Raw genomic sequence first — 18,683 nt, 5'->3', positions numbered from 1 at the left:
TCAACACCTTCAAATATTATGGGCCAAATCTGTCACCTCTTCCATGATGAATGATGTCTAATAAAGGACACATATTGCCACTTTTAAATCAGTGGGCCTACCTGCAGAGTAAAATACTATTCAACATACAAAATTAGCTTAATTCTGCACAGGTATATAAAGGTATGAATAAATACCATCAGGCCAACGGAACTTACTAAATCAGGTATGAGCAGCAGGTATAAAGAGAGCAAATCTTTTTCTGTATATTTAATATTCATAAACAAGCATCAGTTGAAGCCAGCAATAGCAGTCTCAGCCTAGGATCCAAATTCATGAAGCCCCATCTGAAGACACTGGTTACAAAGCTGGTGTCCCCACAGCACAGAATTGCTTCAGCAGTATGCTAATTACAATCATTTAGCTCCATAAAAATTCTGGTTATTAGAAGGACTTGTGAAAAAGCACCAGGAAAATAACAACTTACAGGGAAAACAATAGAAGGAATTTGCCACTACAGCCCAGTCTTCCCCCAACAATGGATTGTTCCCTGTCTGTAGCACACCCACTGCTCTGTGTACACAGATGCTTTCAGCAGAATTTCCTTAATTCTGCCATATCTATGGAAACACACCAAAGTAGCAGATGGTCGAGAACAAACAAAGCCTTCTGCCAGAAGCTTTTACTGTCTTGCTCCAAAAATTCAGGTGCTTTGTCAAGTTTTGTTTTTGCTTTTTTTTTTTTTTTTTTCCTTGAAGACATGTTTTCCTAGGCCAATATTGGCTAAGATGAAGTTCGTTTCCAAATTAAATGCAACAATTTTCTTGTGAAGTCGCTGTATGAGATTTGGGTGTTGTGGCTGGGAACAGGGGAGGTGGGGGTGGAGAGTGATCCTTAAACCTTAAGGTGCGGGTAGAAGCCAAAAGACCTACACATAGAAGGATCTATTTCTTTCCTCAAACTCCAAAGAAAAAAAACACTTTTGGTACAGGAATCCATATAGGGCTGGGAGGTTCTGCGAACTACTCCCCAGAAAAGTATGTGTGAGTATTTTTTCCCAGTCACACTCCTACCACATCACTCTGTGTTAAGTCTCCATGATGTCTGTAGTGACTGTGAGGCTGGTGCAGGACAAAGTAGACCGAGTCTGCCTAGTCTCAAGGGAGTAGGAGTTGAAAGGAGCAGTTCCCCTGTTTTCTGCACAGCATAATCCTTTTACTTGGCAGAGAGAAACTGGATGGGAGTAGTCAAAAAATGCTTTTTGAGGCTTATTTTCAAAGCTAAACACTGGTTCAAACAAGTAGTGGCTAATTTTCTACTTAAAGAGCCCAGGCACACATGCATGCACAAAATAGTGTTTAGCCTTGTTATTTCCCTAAAGGCGCTAACATATTTTTCAGCTAGCATATTCAATGCCCAGAGAAAATAATTTGTCAGCCAGCTTGCTGCTATTTTGGGCAAAGCTGGGTTTAGACTATTTAACAAATTGCTCTACACGGATCAACCTTGTGAGCTCATTCTTTCTCTTTCACAAAATATTTGTATCCCTACAAGAATATAACTTGAGCTGCACAAATAATATATCTGAGAGCCAGACAGTTAAACCTGTACTTTCATAGCAAGCAGCTACACATACAATTTGTTAAAGGCTGTGCTCACTCAGGTGAGTAAGTGCTTCACTATCTAGCATGTTTTGATTAATACTATCTTTGAACAGCAGCTGGGAGAGATTTGATTTTTCTGATTGCATCTCATTTCCTCCTTTGCAGCTGAACAATGGCCAGAAAGCAAGCGTTAATGTGAGAGGAGATGTTCAAATATTACGGTATGGTAGTTGCTGTCCAATCATCAATATCTACGCGTCTTTGAATATAAGCTTACAGAAGGTCAAAGGTACAGGCCAACAAGAAATTAAGTTTGGAGGAACAAAGTCCAGAGCTGTTTAGCCAACTCTAATCCAATGATAAGTGTTCCTTATTTGCATGTATATGATTTCACTTAGGTTAAAAAGAATAAATAAAAATCTGCCCTTATTGCACAGCAACTCTCCAGTGTTGCCATTAATCATTTGATTAAAATGTTAACATGAGGTAATTTCTGCCACATCAATATAGCAACTGTTTTCATTGTTTTTATATATGTTTATACAGCCTAGTTTTTCAAAGGCTGTATCTTGGGTGGAAGACGCTGGGCTGTGAGAGCTGCTGATTTTGCTGTCTCAAGGCAAATGTTAGGGTGTCAACTCGGCTGCAGCACAAAATTGCTTGTGATGGCACAGGTCAGCCAAGGAGCTACCTCCTGCTTCCTGAATGGTTGCAGAGATGTTCAGCAGCAAACACAAGTGCTCAGTGCAGTTCTATATGTATCGCTCTCCTTCCTTTCTTTGGCTTGCAGATATATTTCTGCTAGCAGGATTTGTGGGGTTTCTCTATGCAGAGAAATTTGGGGATGTGTCTATGCTGTCTCTCTTGGGGAAGTACAAGGCAGCATCGCTGGCTCCCTTTGATGTTCCTCCATGCAAGTAGCCAGGATCTTATTTTATCTGACCCTCCTACAATGCCACAGCAGGCACAGACTCTGGTCTAGATTTCAGCTCATGCTTCAAATCTAGCAAAGCTTTAAAGGCAGACTAATTTCTCTAATCAGTGGGTCTATTCCATGTTCGTGTTGTCACTCTGACATTACAACCTGCAGCAAAAAACGTAGACAACCTGATCAATTATAGTATCGGAAACAGTGCTGTAGAGGAATAATCTCCCACTTAATTCCTGCAAAGACCCCAGACTCCTCAAGTGATCGTCATGATTAAACCACAACTCACTGTAATTTAATGTGTGGCCATAATTAAACTGCTGTGGAACATTTACATCTCAGCATCACAGCTGAAAACCTGCATGCTCCCCAGAGAAGTAACATCCATTGTAGCTGACAGAGGTGTCTGCAGCAGCACCTGATCCCCTGCCAACCTTCCTTAGCCCTGCCTCGATCAGCCAGACAAACTGCCCACCAAACGTCGAATTCCCAATACAGAGGAAGAGCACAAAGTCCTCTTCACTGTAAGAAGGCAAACATGGAAACTGCTTGTTACCTTCCCCAGAGCTTGCCCAAGGGGTCGTAGCTCATGCCAACTGCTTGCTGCTTGCAGTCCCTGCTGAACATCATCTTCACTGGGAGCACTCAGCTTTCCCTGAGAAAAGTGAGCTCTCCACAAGCAACAGCTTCAAATATCAGTGGGATGGAATCAGCTTCTCAACCTCTACAGGTGTATATGAAACAAAACACTGAGCTTCATCTTCCGGGGGCCTTTCTGAGATCTAGTATACCCCCCAAGATTACTCAGTTCTGGGCAGCTATTAATGGCCCCAACAGGGCTTTTTCAAAAGAAGGCTGCTACAGTATTTTAGGTTGCATTTTATTTTTGGAATAGTGAAAAGAATAGCGTGAGAATTAATATGCATCAACCAATACACAACCTAGTAAAACACAAAAATTGGAGCAGGAATAAAACAATTCTGGACTATTCACCCTGTCATTCAGTAAGTTTCACTGGCCTGGCACAAAGATTGACATCAGACCTCCAGCTGAGCTCTGCTAGGTGGCTGACATCCATCCAATATGAAACAGGAGCCATGGGTTTACCTACCAGAATTACAAACAATGCTGGTGCCACAAAAGCCCAGATTGCTCCATTCTCTAGTGAAAGCCAGCAGCTGCAGAGAAAAATAGAATGATTTTAGGTGAAACACATGGTCATTTAAACAGTAATGTTCTTAATTTAAAAAGAGACTAAGAGTGCAAAAAGACTCGTGAATTTTGAAAGCAAGAGACATGATAGGGCATCAATAAGAAGCTCCTTTTCCCCTCAGACTCTGAAGCAGGATCTCATTGTGACTTGTGTCTTGCATAGAGTCAGTGACAGCTATGTGCCCCAGCATGCCTTCAAATAGTATTAGGGGTGGAAAGACAGGAAAAAAAAAAAAAGGTTTTCTTTGCTGTTTGTTGCTCCTGTATCCTGTATTACAGACACTCCTTTCAGTGCTGTGAGCACTGTCATTGTAATGAGAGAAAAATGTAAGCCTTCCTGCTTTGCCTAGCTGGGGGTAAGGAAGAAGGCTGGAAAACATGCTGTCAGCTTGACGCTTCTTTCTTACAGCGGTAGGGATATAAACTATTTTACCGCACACAACAAATAACCCTGGTTCCCAAACGTTCACTTATATTGTGGTAGGATTGAATCCTATGGTATTTTCTCAGATAAATTTGCTTTTCCTTTTCCAACATAGAATTGGACTTTTTTATTTGATTTTATTTAGCAATATCCATTCTAGATCTACAGATGCTTAACTGCAGTTTTCTTCTAAAGGTTAAAAATCTTTTATCAAAGATTATTCTCACTTTGTCAGAAATGCTTCAGTCCCTGCTTTACTCTGTGCGTGGGGTAAGCAGAGCTCACACTGAGTGCCCATTGTAGGAGGCAGTGACCTCTACAAGCAGGCAACCTCCCCTGCTCCTCAGCAGCGAGGTACAGAACTACAGCCCTTCTAAAAGATCTATGTGTTTTCCTCCCCACCACACTTTTCATCCTTATTGCACCTGGAATGAAACCGTTTTCATACTCACTTGTCATTTTCTCCATAGCTGTCTAGGGATGATGTTGTGGAAATTACACAGATCACCAATGGGCACCCTGTGAAAAGACAAAGTTGGAAGCAACATTAGGAACAAAAGTGCAACTTCCAGTAAACCCTGCAAATTCAGCTAAATTTGCATGGACAACAGAACAGCTCAGAGCGATTTTATAATTAAGTCTAACTCAACATCCTTCTGCAGCTTTGTACTACAATATGTTTTAATCAATTAATGTTGGACAAACAAAATGACTTTTCAATAAAGCACTAGTTTAACAGGTTAACTGAATTAGTGCTAGTTTCACTGAGAATCAGAGTCCTTTTCCAGTTGTTTTTTTTTTTTTTTAATGTAATTTCTCTCTCTTGCTATTTGAGCAGTGATATCCTGTGGAGCAGCATCAAGTTTATTTTTGCCACTTTCCCCCAAGTAAGTGCACCTTGCTCAAGAATAAGGAAACAAACTAGGAAATGGAGATGAGTTTCTCACAGGGGTGCATGACTAGCAGGCAAGAAGGTAGAAATGGTGACATTCAGTTGTCTAGAGCATCACATGCAGGAGTGAGAGACAATTATGAATAGAGCAAAGCAAATCAAGATCCCATTCAGATGCCCAACCAAGATTTATTTTAATATAAATATGTAATAGCCCTGCAAGATTTCCGTGCTTAAAGTAGACATTTCCATATGGGTTCTGACAGTTCCAGTACGCGGCATCCTGGGAGGTGGAAGAGTGCTTTATGGGATTACACGGGAATTATACAAAGGCAGATAATTATGGTCCTGCTGCCAGGGGTAGTGGCATGCCACTGGCCCTCAGTACCATGGTATCCTGTTGTGCCACTTTGGCACAGCTTTCCAGGCCAGGAGCTGGAAAAGAAGCGAGTTTTTTTTTTTTGCCAACAGTTCTGAACATAGTGCAACATCATCCCTTTAAATACTAAATGATTGTCTGTTAATTCCTGTATGATCTAATAAAACTTGAAGGTTTGGGTTTTTATCATCTTATGGAATTTAATAACCAGGTCCCAGACAGAGTATTATACACAATAGCTTGAAGTTTCAATTTTCTTTTAAATTCTTCAGGGTTTCTGCACAAGGTTTATACAAAATTATCTGACAAGTAATTTCTGCTTAATCTTACTAATTATACTCATAATCTTGTTAATTATCTTCGTAAAATTCTGCAAAACTTTCCTGTAATGGGAGAACTATAATTTTTGGAAGAAGTATTTTAGTTCTTTAATGACTATGGATAGAAACACCTTATATTTATAAAATGAGAAAGGTGCTCAATACTTAAGAAGCAGCACCTACAGGTATTGTTTAGTTGTCCTAGTTTGAAATACATTCTGCAGGGTGGTGTTTAACAATCCCAGAACTTGATTGTGCTCTCACATACTTGTCCAAATTAGGAATAACCCATTAGAAGCATATTTGTGTAAAAACTAAGCAAAGGCAAGATTTAAGTTCACTATTACATCTGTCTATTTAAGAAAGGGAAATCCCATATATATCTGGACAAAATCAGCAATAATCATATTCAACAGAGCAATAATACATTGACATAAACCCATCTGCTGAAGCTCTCTTTGCTGTGGCTATTTGAACTACCCTGGCTCTCAGGTATGCCTGCATCTATGATTCTCAATCAGCTCTCCAATTGCTGAGCAGAGACAACCTTGTTGATTGGCACTGTTTTTCTTCTGATGCCAGTTGTCTTCCTTTAGCAAGCAAGCTCTACCTACATGTCACAGAAGCAACAACACTTGTGCCTGACTAACTCTCCTTTATATTTCTAGTCTGCCAAAAGTTGGAAATTCAAAGGATTTAGTGTGATTCTTTGTCAATTTTAAATGGCAGTGAAGAAGAAAATTAAATGCAGAATTCCTTTGGAAGATAATAAAACTTATGACATAGAGCAGTCATCTGCATAAAAAGATGTGTTAAGACAGTGATAGTAAAATTTTGTGCACCTAAAGTGCAGCATTTGCTTTCTCTTTGCATTGACAGGATATTAAATGGTAGATGGCATTGGAAGCAGCATCAAGGTTTTGTTACAGTGAAATTGAAGTATTTTTCCTTTAAGAAACAATCATTCCATAAATTCCAGGAAGGCTGAAAAAAAATGAGTTTAGCCTAAGGGGATCATAAGATTTATTTTGGACTGAAGAAATAATATGGATTATATATTATACACAAAAGTAAATGTATTTGCTTAATCTTTTGGCAGTAATAATTGCATAAGAGCTGTAAAGTTTAGTCTACCCCCATAACAGGTAATGTTAATGTTGTGCTGGCACTGGTTATCATCCATGAAAGAATTATGGTTACGGTTCTTCACTGTATCTGAATGTTTTCTCAGTTAGCAGATGCTACAAATATGCTCACCAACTCTATCCACAATCACCAAATTTATGATGCAATAGACTGTGCATTCCAGGGCACAGTATCAGATGAAAATGTTGCAGTACACCTTTCTGGCAGCTGATCTATGGCAGTGGTGTCATCTGTGTCTCTGTAGTCCCAGCACAATATGGAGTCACACTGAAATGGGGCAAAACATCCTACACACATCCCTGTGCTGCTGCAGCATGAGTTCTCCAGGTCCCCAAGCCAACTAATTTAAAGCTACCTTGCAAACCCAGCATCAAAATGCAGCCTGCAGAGTAGGCATAAACTCTGAATAGCTGGGCACAGGAAGCTCAATAACACATCCTTTTTCAGACAGATTTCTCTGTAAATTTAGCCCAAATACAGTCTGAAGTGCAAAGCCTAAAATGAACATCAGACAGGTTACCAGTTTCCCTCCTCTTCTTTGCATTAAACTTTATATCTAATCCATTTTGCTTTACATTTCTGAGGCCCTAATGGTAAATAAAATAGAAAATGCCTGTAAATCTGTGAGCTCTGTTTTGAAAGCTTCTGTGTCATCTATACATAGGAAAAAAAAAAAAACAAAACAAAAAAAACAAACGAACAAACAAACAGACGGGCTTTAGAAACTCTGAGGCAGACAGTTTGAAACAAGCAATTTTAAGACATTAATTCTGCAATGCTATATATGTAATTTATAGAGAAAGATGAAGATTAGACACTAATGAAAATATGTTTCTTTCCAACACTGAAAAGATCTATTTTACTTGATGGGGAAAAGTATATTCTCCCATCTGTTTTGTAGAAGTTAATTTTGTATGATTTTCTTTTCTTTTGCTATATTATACCTTATCTATGGAGAAGTCTATGATGACAGCAAATAACAAAGTTTAGATCTTTTGCCAGTTTGGAACAAAATCTCCATTCTAAGGTGCTCCCCAAAGGAAAAGAAATTGCCAGGAATAGGTAAACAGGTTAAGGTCAAAGAGCTACAACAGAATCTCCAGTATCACAAACTATATCATCAGCATCCTGCAGATGGGTGGGTGGGTAACGTATTATTATGATAATCTGTGTGGGTTATGGTGAATCACCAAGGCAACAGTATTTTTTTCCCAATCAATCTCAAGGTACTTAAGATAGTTTTAAAGGTAGAATATTATCACCTTCCTCAAATTTCTCTTCTTTTGAATTACAACTGCAGGCTTTAATGCAATTTCAGCAACCTTGGGACTAAAGATAATACCCACAACGTCAATCAACTCTACGTATTTGGTATCCTGTCTCTCTGATTACTGTTGAATTCATTTTACAGGAGTAATAACCCTCAGAAATCTCAGCAGATATTAGCAGATCAGTGATGGTCAGTGTGGAGTTCTTTGTTCCCATCTCCTGTCAACTTGTGCCTCAAGTTTCAACTTGTTATTTAATACAGACATTTTTATATATGTACACAGAACAGATCTTCTGCTTAAATAAGAATAATGTGTCTGGGTTTTTAAATTCAGTACTGGAGTTTGATATTATTCCAGGAACTATGAGTTTGCAAAATTTAAATGCATTCACATTTCAAATAAAAGAATGAAAAAATGAACTATCTGTTTTGACTAACATGAGATGAGACATCCTTATCTCCAATTTCTTTCCACCTTTTTTTGGTCAGTGCAAGAATTAGCCAATCCAAACTGTAAAAAAAAACGTCCATTTTTATTAGATACTCTAATATTTATATCTGTTACAGTCTCAGGATGGCACAAGAATGCTTGACTTTTGACAGCTGTATTCAAGACAAATTTACCCTAATTTTTACAGCCAAACAAAATAATCTTAAGACGATTTTGTTAGCCTCTTTCCCCAGACTTGCAGAACTTAATATGTGGAAATTTTATGGGATCTATATATAAATTCTCTCTACTGTACTTTCATCAAGATCACGAAGGAGCAACCCAAAACTCTACTCAGTAGAGCACGAGCACATACTGCTGCTGAAAGCAGTACTGATACTTGATCTCTAATTAAACATTTCTGTTTGTATTCGGAGTAAATGTACTAATAAGAGAGAAAGCTGGGGACTGACAATAAAAAGAACTTATCAGTGCAGTGAGGCCTCCCTCCCCTGCTCCTCCTATTGATTTGCTAATTTAGGATCTGATCTGGCCTAGTGACATCAAAGAATTTACTGCAGTGGGATGAGGTTTAGGGACTATATGTATTAACATTTGATTAAGACCAACTCTCAGTAAGGCAAACTCAGATCATAAGATCACTCTTTTACATATGCTTCTGAATATAATCTTGTCTGATAGTGAAGAAAATAAAAGCAAGCAGCTCCTAAATGCTTACCCCATCCAATTCCGTAATAATATAAGTGCTTGCTCTCTTCTGACCCAAATACTTTGATCACCATACTGTAGAGATGAAATCCTTCCACCAGCATCCATGCAAAAGCACTCAGAAAGAAAAAATGAAGGAGAATGGCCAAGATCTTGCAAGGCAGCTAGATTAAGAACAACAACAACAAAACATATTACTTCTTTGTGATGCAGTCATATTGGTTTTGCAATTGTTTCTTTTTACATTTATGCTAAATCACTGGTGTAAAACATTCTTAAAGAACAAAGCACTAGAGGACTATTTTTCCAGAGCATTTTGAGATAGATTCAGAGTAAAAAATCCTTTTACCTTATCACAAACAACGAAAATCCATTGCCAGACATGCTGTGGAAAGCAAAACTGATTGCTTATTTGTGCATAAAGGATACTATTACTAAAGTATACACAATATTTAAAAATTAGAAATTTGCAGATTCAATACCTGTTGCTGAGTTTGTAGTAAACAAGAAAATGAGACAAGTGAAGGTATAGACACTGTGATGTACTCTGCTTCCTCTTCTATGATGTTCTTCATATTAAAAACAGGATAACACACGTTAAATCACATTGCATTCTTGTGTCTGTCTGTCCGGGTTAAAAATTCTGTACAAGTTTCTTATGCTCCTCTATTAGCAACACTAATAAAAATTTTAAAAAATTACAGCAAGCTATAATTGGCTCTCAATTCCTATGGTGGTCATCTAGGTTGCCTTCCTGCTTGAATTCTCAGTTACTGAGTCTGAAATATGCACCTGCTGTATGCAAAGCTATATTCGACAAGAACACACTTAGCAATTAAGGCAAAGAACTGAAATTCTTCTCCATAGGGTCCTTACAGACAGTTCAAATCCTCTGTGATAGACTTCTGGAGCACTATATGCCTGCCATCAAGATTCTGGCAATAAGAGCTAGTAGAGAAGTTTAATCAAAAGAAAAACACCATCAAGAAAGTAAGCCTACCCAGTGGAAACTGGACTATTTGCTTCAGTGTAAACTACTACATGTTTGAAATGAAATAAATGCTGCCCCAAAAGAGAGAGGAATGCCATGCCAAAGGCAATGCAGACAGAAGTAAAAATGTCCTCCTGAGTCCTGCTTACAGCCTTACTAGAGCCTGCTTTGGAAACGCAGCCTGGGCCTGAGGCCTAGCTTTTCCTTAAGGGCTGTCATAGCAGCTCTCCACAGTTAATCTTCAAAGAAATCCTTTCGAAGAGATCCTTACATCTCTTACAAGTCTCTTATCAGCCTACCTTGTAAAACAGTGAAAACTAACCCTTTCTTCTTCCCCACTCCTCACATATTCACACAGCACATTCTCCTTTCCCCCACTAATTGCTTTTCGAGGATGTCTCACCACAAGTGGTTTCCCTCATCATACGGTAATTGAACAGATGTGACTGCCGATGATCTTACCACACAACAACATTATTTGGTTTGCTTTCAATTAAGGTACATTTTAAACATGTTCTTGGAATGTGTCCCAGCTTTATTTGATTTTTGCGGCTGGTAGCATACTGATGGTGGTCATTCTGCTTTGTAGCTGTAACATCCGTACTATGACACCTCCACAATTTTGGAGGAGTTGCTTGCATGTGGTCCACAGAAAGATTCTTTTGTCTTCTTCAAGGATTTCCTTTCTCACCTGAACAAGTCACAGTAAGCTAACCAGTCCGGGGGAGCCTGTGTGCTGAGGAAGCATTACCAGCAGAAACCAGTTTGTTGCCACAGTGGTCTTCAAGGTACTAATCAGTAGCTTCCTTTGATGTGTTAGTTTAGCTGGTCTGTGGTGACATTTTTTTTTTCTTTTTGTTGATAGTTTGGTACTTTGTAGGCTACTGAAAATTAAAACGTTGGAACTTTGCTAGTATAATAAAAATTGAGGCCTTCCAGTAAATTCTCAATTTTACTCAGCTAGTTCTGTGCTAGTAGAGGGACATTCTGATGCAAATCCCCTGTGATTACATGTTTTAAAAAGCAATAACTTTAGTTTAAATTCATGTAAGTGAGATCTGTAAGTGCTTTTGTATTTCAAAAGGTTTGGTAACATAAAACTAAACCAGACTTGCTTATTGACAAAAACAGTAAAAACATTTCCAGTTAATTTCATCATATGGCCATGAAATCTATTTTAATTCCTTTTGATTTCTACCAAAAGATTAGTCCACAAAAATGTAAATGCAACATAAAGATGACTTGCAAGCTACTCTTGTCAAATGGATACTTTCAATTTTTTTGAGTAGCCAAGCAATACACATCACAAAACACCAGAAAAATAAAAATAAGCACAGTTGCAGGAGGCTGGTCTGTACATAATTTTGCATAATACTCATTCCACATTTATGCCTTACTTACTACTTTGAAAACATTCTCAAATGACAAAATTACCTTCTTGAAAGAGGCATTGCAAAGCTGAGATAATGCACATTAAAAACAACTAGGTGACTGTATCATAGGATGCATGCTACGTATAGTAGGATACTTATAGAAAGACAGATCTTACTACTGTTATTCCTACACTTGACTAATTGTGGGTCTGTGTAAATAGAAAAATCAGTCCAGCTAGTAGCAAAGCCTGTCATGCTATAGTTGTTGAGAAAGTAAAGCGGTCTCTCAGAAATGCCTCTAAGAAAATAATATTAATTTGTTCATTGAGGACAGTCTTAAAAGCAGGTAGGTAAATTTTCTTGTATTTTCTAAATTCAATTTCTAATAGTGTTTTCATTTTGAGTTGCAATTTTATTGCATTTTTAAAAAGCACACTGAAAATGTCCTTCCCTGCAGTCTATATGCTATGCTGATACACAGTCTTGAAATTCTATAGATATCTATAGCACAAACAAAAGAAGTTCATTTTGTTTCTCCAACTACTGATATTAGGAATCAAGAATTTCTATTAAAAAAAAAAAAAAATGTTCCTGAATGTGTTAGGAAGATCAAGGTCCTATTGTGGAAGTTGAGTTTTGTGGTTAGTAAGTTAAACATTGATCCAAAAGGAAAAACGCAGTAGTATAAATTGCAAATGATTAAAGAATACATCTGAAATTAACAGGAAAATACTGCATGCTATATCTGGAAACAAAACCTAAATATCCCTAGAAATAGAGATGGCAAAAGGATGGAGAGTCTAAAGACAGTCATGTAAGAAAATGATGTGAGCTCAAGGTCTGTTTATTCAATGCCATTCCTTATTGTACTGCATTTCCTCAAGCAGACTGGTAGCACCTGTCCTCTCAAGCAGAGCACTTATAAACTGTTTAGCACTAAATATACCCACCTTTGGCAGAAGGAGAAGATTAAGTACACCTTCTAGCATACATACTGCCTCCCTCTTTTTTTAAACTACCATTTAGCAGTCCAATTACAGCAGCAATTAAAGGTATTAAAACTGATGTCCAAGCTAGTGAGAACAGAGCATTCAGAAACAAGTACACGAGACTAATAAAAGGATGAATCACAAGACTCCTGATCCCTAGAGGTTATAACAATAAAAATAAAAGTGCAGTGGATACATACTTCATGCTTTTCAGCTTCAAGATCTTTACAGTATTCTGCCATACAATTATTGCTGTTACAGAGGAGATAAGGCTGAAATATCCAGGGACTCTCTGAAACGTTTAACTTTGGAAAGCCTATTGCATAAAAAGGCTTGCTTTCTGTGAGCTATGGTTTTAAAGGAGAAAAAGTATTCATAGTGGTAAACATAGTGGCCAATTCACACCAAAATATAATCACATGGAAAAGATCACTGGTTGGAGAACCAGCCCCTCTGGATGTAAATAAAGGCAGGCTCAGAGAGCTTCCAATTATGGTTTCCCTATAGGTAAACATATAAGAAATTAATACAAGTTTTGATGTTACATGAATTTACCTACACCACTTCCAAAAGAAGTACCTGATACGTTTTGTCTGGTTTCATAAAAAACAATTTCAATATAACTTCAATAGTGAAGTTAGTTTTGAAGAGGTTTAAGAGACATTAAAATATGCACCTGTTAAACTGCAACATAAGTCAATGTGAGTGCTTCACAAGCTTAGCTACCTGTTCTCAACTGAACAAGCGAATGTCAGTGTAAACAGGGCATGCTATAAATGCAGGTGGACCCTGGGATAGGACTCTGAAGAATATGAGCTCTACCAATATCCAACTAAAAGCAGGAAATGCAACTAGTACTTTGTAGTATTTAAAAAGGCTGGAGGTGATGTAGACTTGATAAGGTGTAAAGAAGCTTTTACAGCTTATCAGAAGTGGTTCAGCTGGATTGTTTGAAAATCTGGATTGGCTACAAAAAGAGAAACTGTGACAATAAAACACCTCTTATGCCCAGGGAACATTTATTGCCCTCCAACCTATGTTCTTTCAGCAGAATGTTAGCTCTATACTTACTTAGAGAGGATTATTTTAATACCTGGTTTACTTTGTCTTCAGGTTTAGGTTGCATCCTTTGTTGCTCTCCACTGTCTCAATTTCATCTTTCATATAAACCATTCTCTATTATTTTCCCCCTTGCACATTATCTTAACTCAGGACCTACCTGGATGTTAGGGTTGTTCATACCTGGAGGAGTACAAACTTACATAGAGTTTGTACATCCTCATGTAATAATAGCCTATGTAAAAGCAGACATTATTTATAAACTTAACAGAAGCTCAAGGTATCCCATTTGAGATGAATATATATTTAAGTAGCTTTTGTTTTGGTAAAATTAAAAGTATGCAAACCTCTTACTAAGAATGAGAATAATAAAAGATTAGTAGAAACTCCTTTTTACTTGTCCAAAATAATATAGAGCAACAGCTGACCAGAGAAGCAGCCAAGTTTAGCCCATTACACTAACAGAACATGCTGGAAGATTATTTGAAAATCAGTTTTTGTTTCTGCCTTTTTCAAGTGGGACATTACATCAACAGATCTTATGTGATTTAAAATAGCATTTTTTATTCCTATTTTTATTCCTATTTTATTCCTAACAGTGGAAACAAATCATTTTCACTAGTGTGTAATACAGTTACCTTGGCATACTCATCTTAATTGAGTCTAATTAATGTTTTAGGTGCCAATTCTGATGGTTTAGACCATGGCACTCTGCATAAGAATTCCCACCTACAGTAGATCTATAAAATCAGTCTGTAATTTAAAGTTCAGGACGTCATGATATGGCAGAAAATGCCTAAACTTGCTTAAAGCTTAAGTTCCAGGTAAGCAATATGAACATGTATGTCATTTGCTTAAATAGTTGCCCAAGTTGCCTAGGAAGTATACATGTGCTTTGCAGTACTGAAGATCTTGGTTTAAACTCTTAATAAAACCTAGAGGCAATGCTTTCTGCCACCTCTGGCTAAGTAAGCAATGCTTACCGTACCTTTCTCATTGATTATGACTCAGGTCAAATAAACATGAATGATATTTTTAAAATATCTGAATTTCCAGAAATCATGAACAATAAATCTGCTATTCAAAACAATAGCATATTCTACCACATAAACAAAACTTCATGAACAACAACAACAAAAAGACCTTCTGTTTTGCTGACCAAGAAAGCAGAATAAATTTTGAAAGTTTCACCAGGAAGCTCATTACCTACCAGCAAGAATAAGATGACTTTTTAAAATGAAGAAAAAAAAAAAGGGTGGGGGTGGGGGAGGAAAGAAAGAAAGAAAAATCAATCACCTAACAGAAATACAAATGAACTACCACCCTACCTAAATACAAAATCCATACAACCTTCTCCAATACAGAATTGTTTTGCAAACAGACATGGACAGATACTATTATAACAATACTGAACTCACAGAAAGCTTTATCCAGGTTGTGAAATGGCATTTTTGGCGAAGGCATGTTAAAAATGGGAGATCTCACCTGCAACAGACACTTTCTTGCATGCAGCATTCATACCATGCAGATGCCTTGCAAAAAACACAGCCATTCTCTGTCTTACACTTACCGTTCCAGGGCTGAACTGAAAACTGGTGAGAAGCAGGATCTGAGCTACCAGAACAGCAAAGGACAGATTCGCATGGATATGATAGCGCTGGTTGCGGATGGTGCTCACAGACCTGGTAGAAGACAGAAATACACATTAATAAGATGGTATTCTAAGAAACATGAACACATTTATGATTTATCAGAAAGCATTTTGTTTGGCTTTTGGTCTCTTGCCCTGGTGGGGTTATCACAATGTCTTCTCAGCACTTTTTCTGCCAGAACTGACTGGTATCTACCTGGTTTCTTGTTTACTCTGCAACCATCCTGAAGGCAGCAGCAATCTGATTTGCACATTAACTAGCTCTGCTAATGACTTGTGATGGAATATTAGCAAAGGGCTTGATTCTGAATGGTGCTGAGCTGTCAAGGAGGGACATCAGATCTGCACTTCACAGAAAATATTCAGCACCTTGCACCATCTATCCTAGACTGTCCCACAAAGTTTCCATTTGTATTTTGTTGAGATTTGCCTGTATTCAAAATAAGTGAACTTGAAATGGATCCCGTTATAATTTTGACTTTACCAGTGCCACTTCTTAGCACAAGAAATATAGCTGCTTACACATATGGGCAATGCCCGTCTTGATGGAGTACTGACCATGATTACAACATTATATGAACCTTGTCTCTCTTGTCTTTACAAAAGCTGGCAGGAAATCTGACAAGGACATGGTTTCCTGGCAGCCTTCTGACCTTTTGCTTCTGTACTCATCCAGAAATAGGAAGTAAAAACCAAAAACATATATCTGAACATTTCAGGCCTTTTGCATAATTTTATTATTTTCTTTAAAATATAGAATAGTGGTAATGACTACAAATTTTCTCTTTTGATCCATGCTGCCTGCCAGTTCCTACTGGCAGTTTTAATTGTTTTGGGAGACCTGGACCGTTTGGCTGCGTGAATGGCAGTGCTTCCTCTGCACAACAGTACCCACTCCCATCTTTTCACTGCATCACGCTGCATAGTGATGATTTTTGCAACAGCTGGTGATACATTGTGCACGACCCCTTCAGCAGGATGATACAGAGTCAATGATGCAGATGATGGCTTGCTATCATCCCTGCTCTTCCAGTGCTGTTTCTGCCAGAGTTCCATTAGAAGGGAGTGAAGAGGGAGTCTAAAAAACGCATCAATGTCCCAAAAGTAACCCAGAGACAGGTTGCACTGCTTGGTGCCAGTGGCTTTCTAACAAGGAGCTTTATGTGGTCACAAACTGGAGCGTCATTGCCCAGAAGGCAATCAGGACTGCCCCCCTGAGAAGCAGCCGTCCTTGCCAGGATGCAGAGTAGCAAAGAACTTGCCAGATTCCTCTCCACTTACCTCATGATCAGCTAACACTGCATTGCAAAATCTCACTTCAGCTGTCTAATGAGGCCCCGCTCTCCAGTGAAAACCTAATCAAATTATTTTTTATTGGCAGTTTGAATGATTCTGTATGTAGGTGGGGTGCTTAACACTGTGATAGTCAGCTGGGTCCAAACTCTCTTTCCAAGTGTGCTGTTTGCCTCCAATTTCTCAAGGAGTTTTCAGCCCAGCTGCAGCAGTATCAGCTTCTTTTGCTCATTTTCCTTTCTAAACACTCTAACAATAAGTTTTGCGCTCAAGACAAAAATGGAGCAGATCATTCCCCTTAGCCTAAGTATGTCAATAGCGCAATGCCAGATAGGCAGACATCGGACTTGTTTAGATTGGATTTTGCCACACATTGCACACTTAATCCAAGTATGACCAACACAGATCTTGAGACTTGGAAATAAGTCTTTTGGAATAAACAAACATTGCAATCAGTTTATTGGGTTTCAGCAAACCCTTTTTCCTAGAAACTGGCCTCTTAACAGGACATTCAAAAGACATGCTTAGGCACAGAAATCAAAACTTGAACTCCTGAGTAGGAAGAACATGGTTTAGTGCTTAACAAGAAAGGAGACAGGAATCACATTCCTTGTTAAGATCCCAATCTGCTGCGCAATCTTGGATGAGTTATTTCACCCCTTGTCAGATTTTCTATTTTTTAAACAGAAACCTCTATAAAAGCGTTTTTTGCTTCTTTTTTTTTTTTTTTTGCTTCTTTTTTTTTTTTTCCAGAAATGTTTGTATCAAGCCTAGCTGGGCCTCAAACTCAGCTGTCACTACTCGAACATAAACAGGCAAAGAGGCCGTAAGTGCCCACAGCAAAAACCTTCCCAGTGCAGAAAGCACAGCAAAGGGGTTGCCGTATTACAGGTGTGAGGATGCAGGGATCTAGAGGATTTAAACACGAGAGAGAGTGAATTTCACACTTCCTATAGTGTCCTTCATCCTCCTAAAGGAACACATTAGTAAACTCACCCAATAGAGAACAGCAAGATACTTGAAAATAAATGTGGGTTATATGATGCAGTTGTAGCCAATCCTTACAAAACAGAAATGAGGCATCTAATGTTGACTGAGCCTTCCTGTCTAGGCACACCTACATGGCTTATAAATACACTGCCTTACAGAAAAGATGGTTGCAAAGCAGAAAGAAGTACTGCTCATTTCACTCCGAGCAATTCCAAGAAATATCTAGTGGGGAGAGTGGGTGTGATTCTGCAGTCCTTGCTGATAGCCTTGAGCTCCTGATCAAACACTCTACAGCCTCCTTACAAGATTCCTGAATTATAGCAAAACATGGACATTAAAAAAAAAAATAAATTAAAAATCTAAAAATCCCACATAGCATGGAAATAGCTTGCTATATAGAGACCACTCCATTTCGGGAAATTAAAGTAATTAAGAAATAACCAACCATTACAAATACATGTGCAGAATCTAATTAAGGAAGGTTGTAGAATTAATAGCCTTTGTTTTATTCTGAGCACCTAAAGGGATCCAAATCAGTGGCTTGAAATGCATTGTTCGGCTTTTCTGCATCAAAGTTCTCAGCAGGTGTTAGGTTAAAATCACTTACGACAACACAGCAAATGTGACCAGCGTGATCGTCAAGCAGAAGATGGACAGAGCACAGCCGATGTAAGTGATGGAGGAGAGGGCCACCTGGTGTTCTCTCGTTAGCTGTACACAAATGAGAAGGAAAAAAAAATCAAACAAACAAAAAACAACCACTATTAGGTGATTTGTTACATTACAGAACCATAGGTCAGCTGCCCTGCACGAAGCTTTTCCTCTTCCCTTGTCCCCATATATAAGGGGTTCATGATCATTCACTGCTGTGTCTGATGTGCAAAATGAAGAGCTGTCTGAACTGTCAGTCACACAGCCAGGGCATCCACATGCCTGTGGCATTTTGGTTCCCTCTTGCATTTCATAAGTCAGTATTTCCTCAAAACAAGCTAGCTCCTCCACTGCTGTGATAGCATCAAGCCTG

At 38.4% G+C, this 18,683-nt stretch overlaps 1 protein-coding gene across 1 annotated transcript in view; it reads right to left on the bottom strand.

The window, feature by feature from the left end:
* ADGRD1 (adhesion G protein-coupled receptor D1) overlaps positions 1 to 18,683 on the bottom strand; it is a 156,669-nt gene that overhangs the window by 32,539 nt on the left and 105,447 nt on the right. Inside the window, exons 17-21 of the mRNA XM_084297053.1 lie at positions 18,267 to 18,370; positions 15,296 to 15,407; positions 9,324 to 9,477; positions 4,600 to 4,666; positions 3,623 to 3,689 (exon numbers count right to left, since the gene is read on the bottom strand). Of these exons, the coding sequence (XP_084153179.1) occupies positions 3,623 to 3,689; positions 4,600 to 4,666; positions 9,324 to 9,477; positions 15,296 to 15,407; positions 18,267 to 18,370 (504 nt within the window). The remainder of the gene's footprint in view (positions 1 to 3,622; positions 3,690 to 4,599; positions 4,667 to 9,323; positions 9,478 to 15,295; positions 15,408 to 18,266; positions 18,371 to 18,683) is intronic.

The sequence above is a fragment of the Netta rufina genome, assembly GCF_964035555.1.
Source record: "Netta rufina genome assembly, chromosome: 17".
Taxonomy (NCBI): domain Eukaryota; kingdom Metazoa; phylum Chordata; class Aves; order Anseriformes; family Anatidae; genus Netta; species Netta rufina.
The sequence above is the reverse complement of the archived record's forward strand: the minus strand, read 5'-3'. Positions and strand labels throughout refer to the sequence as shown.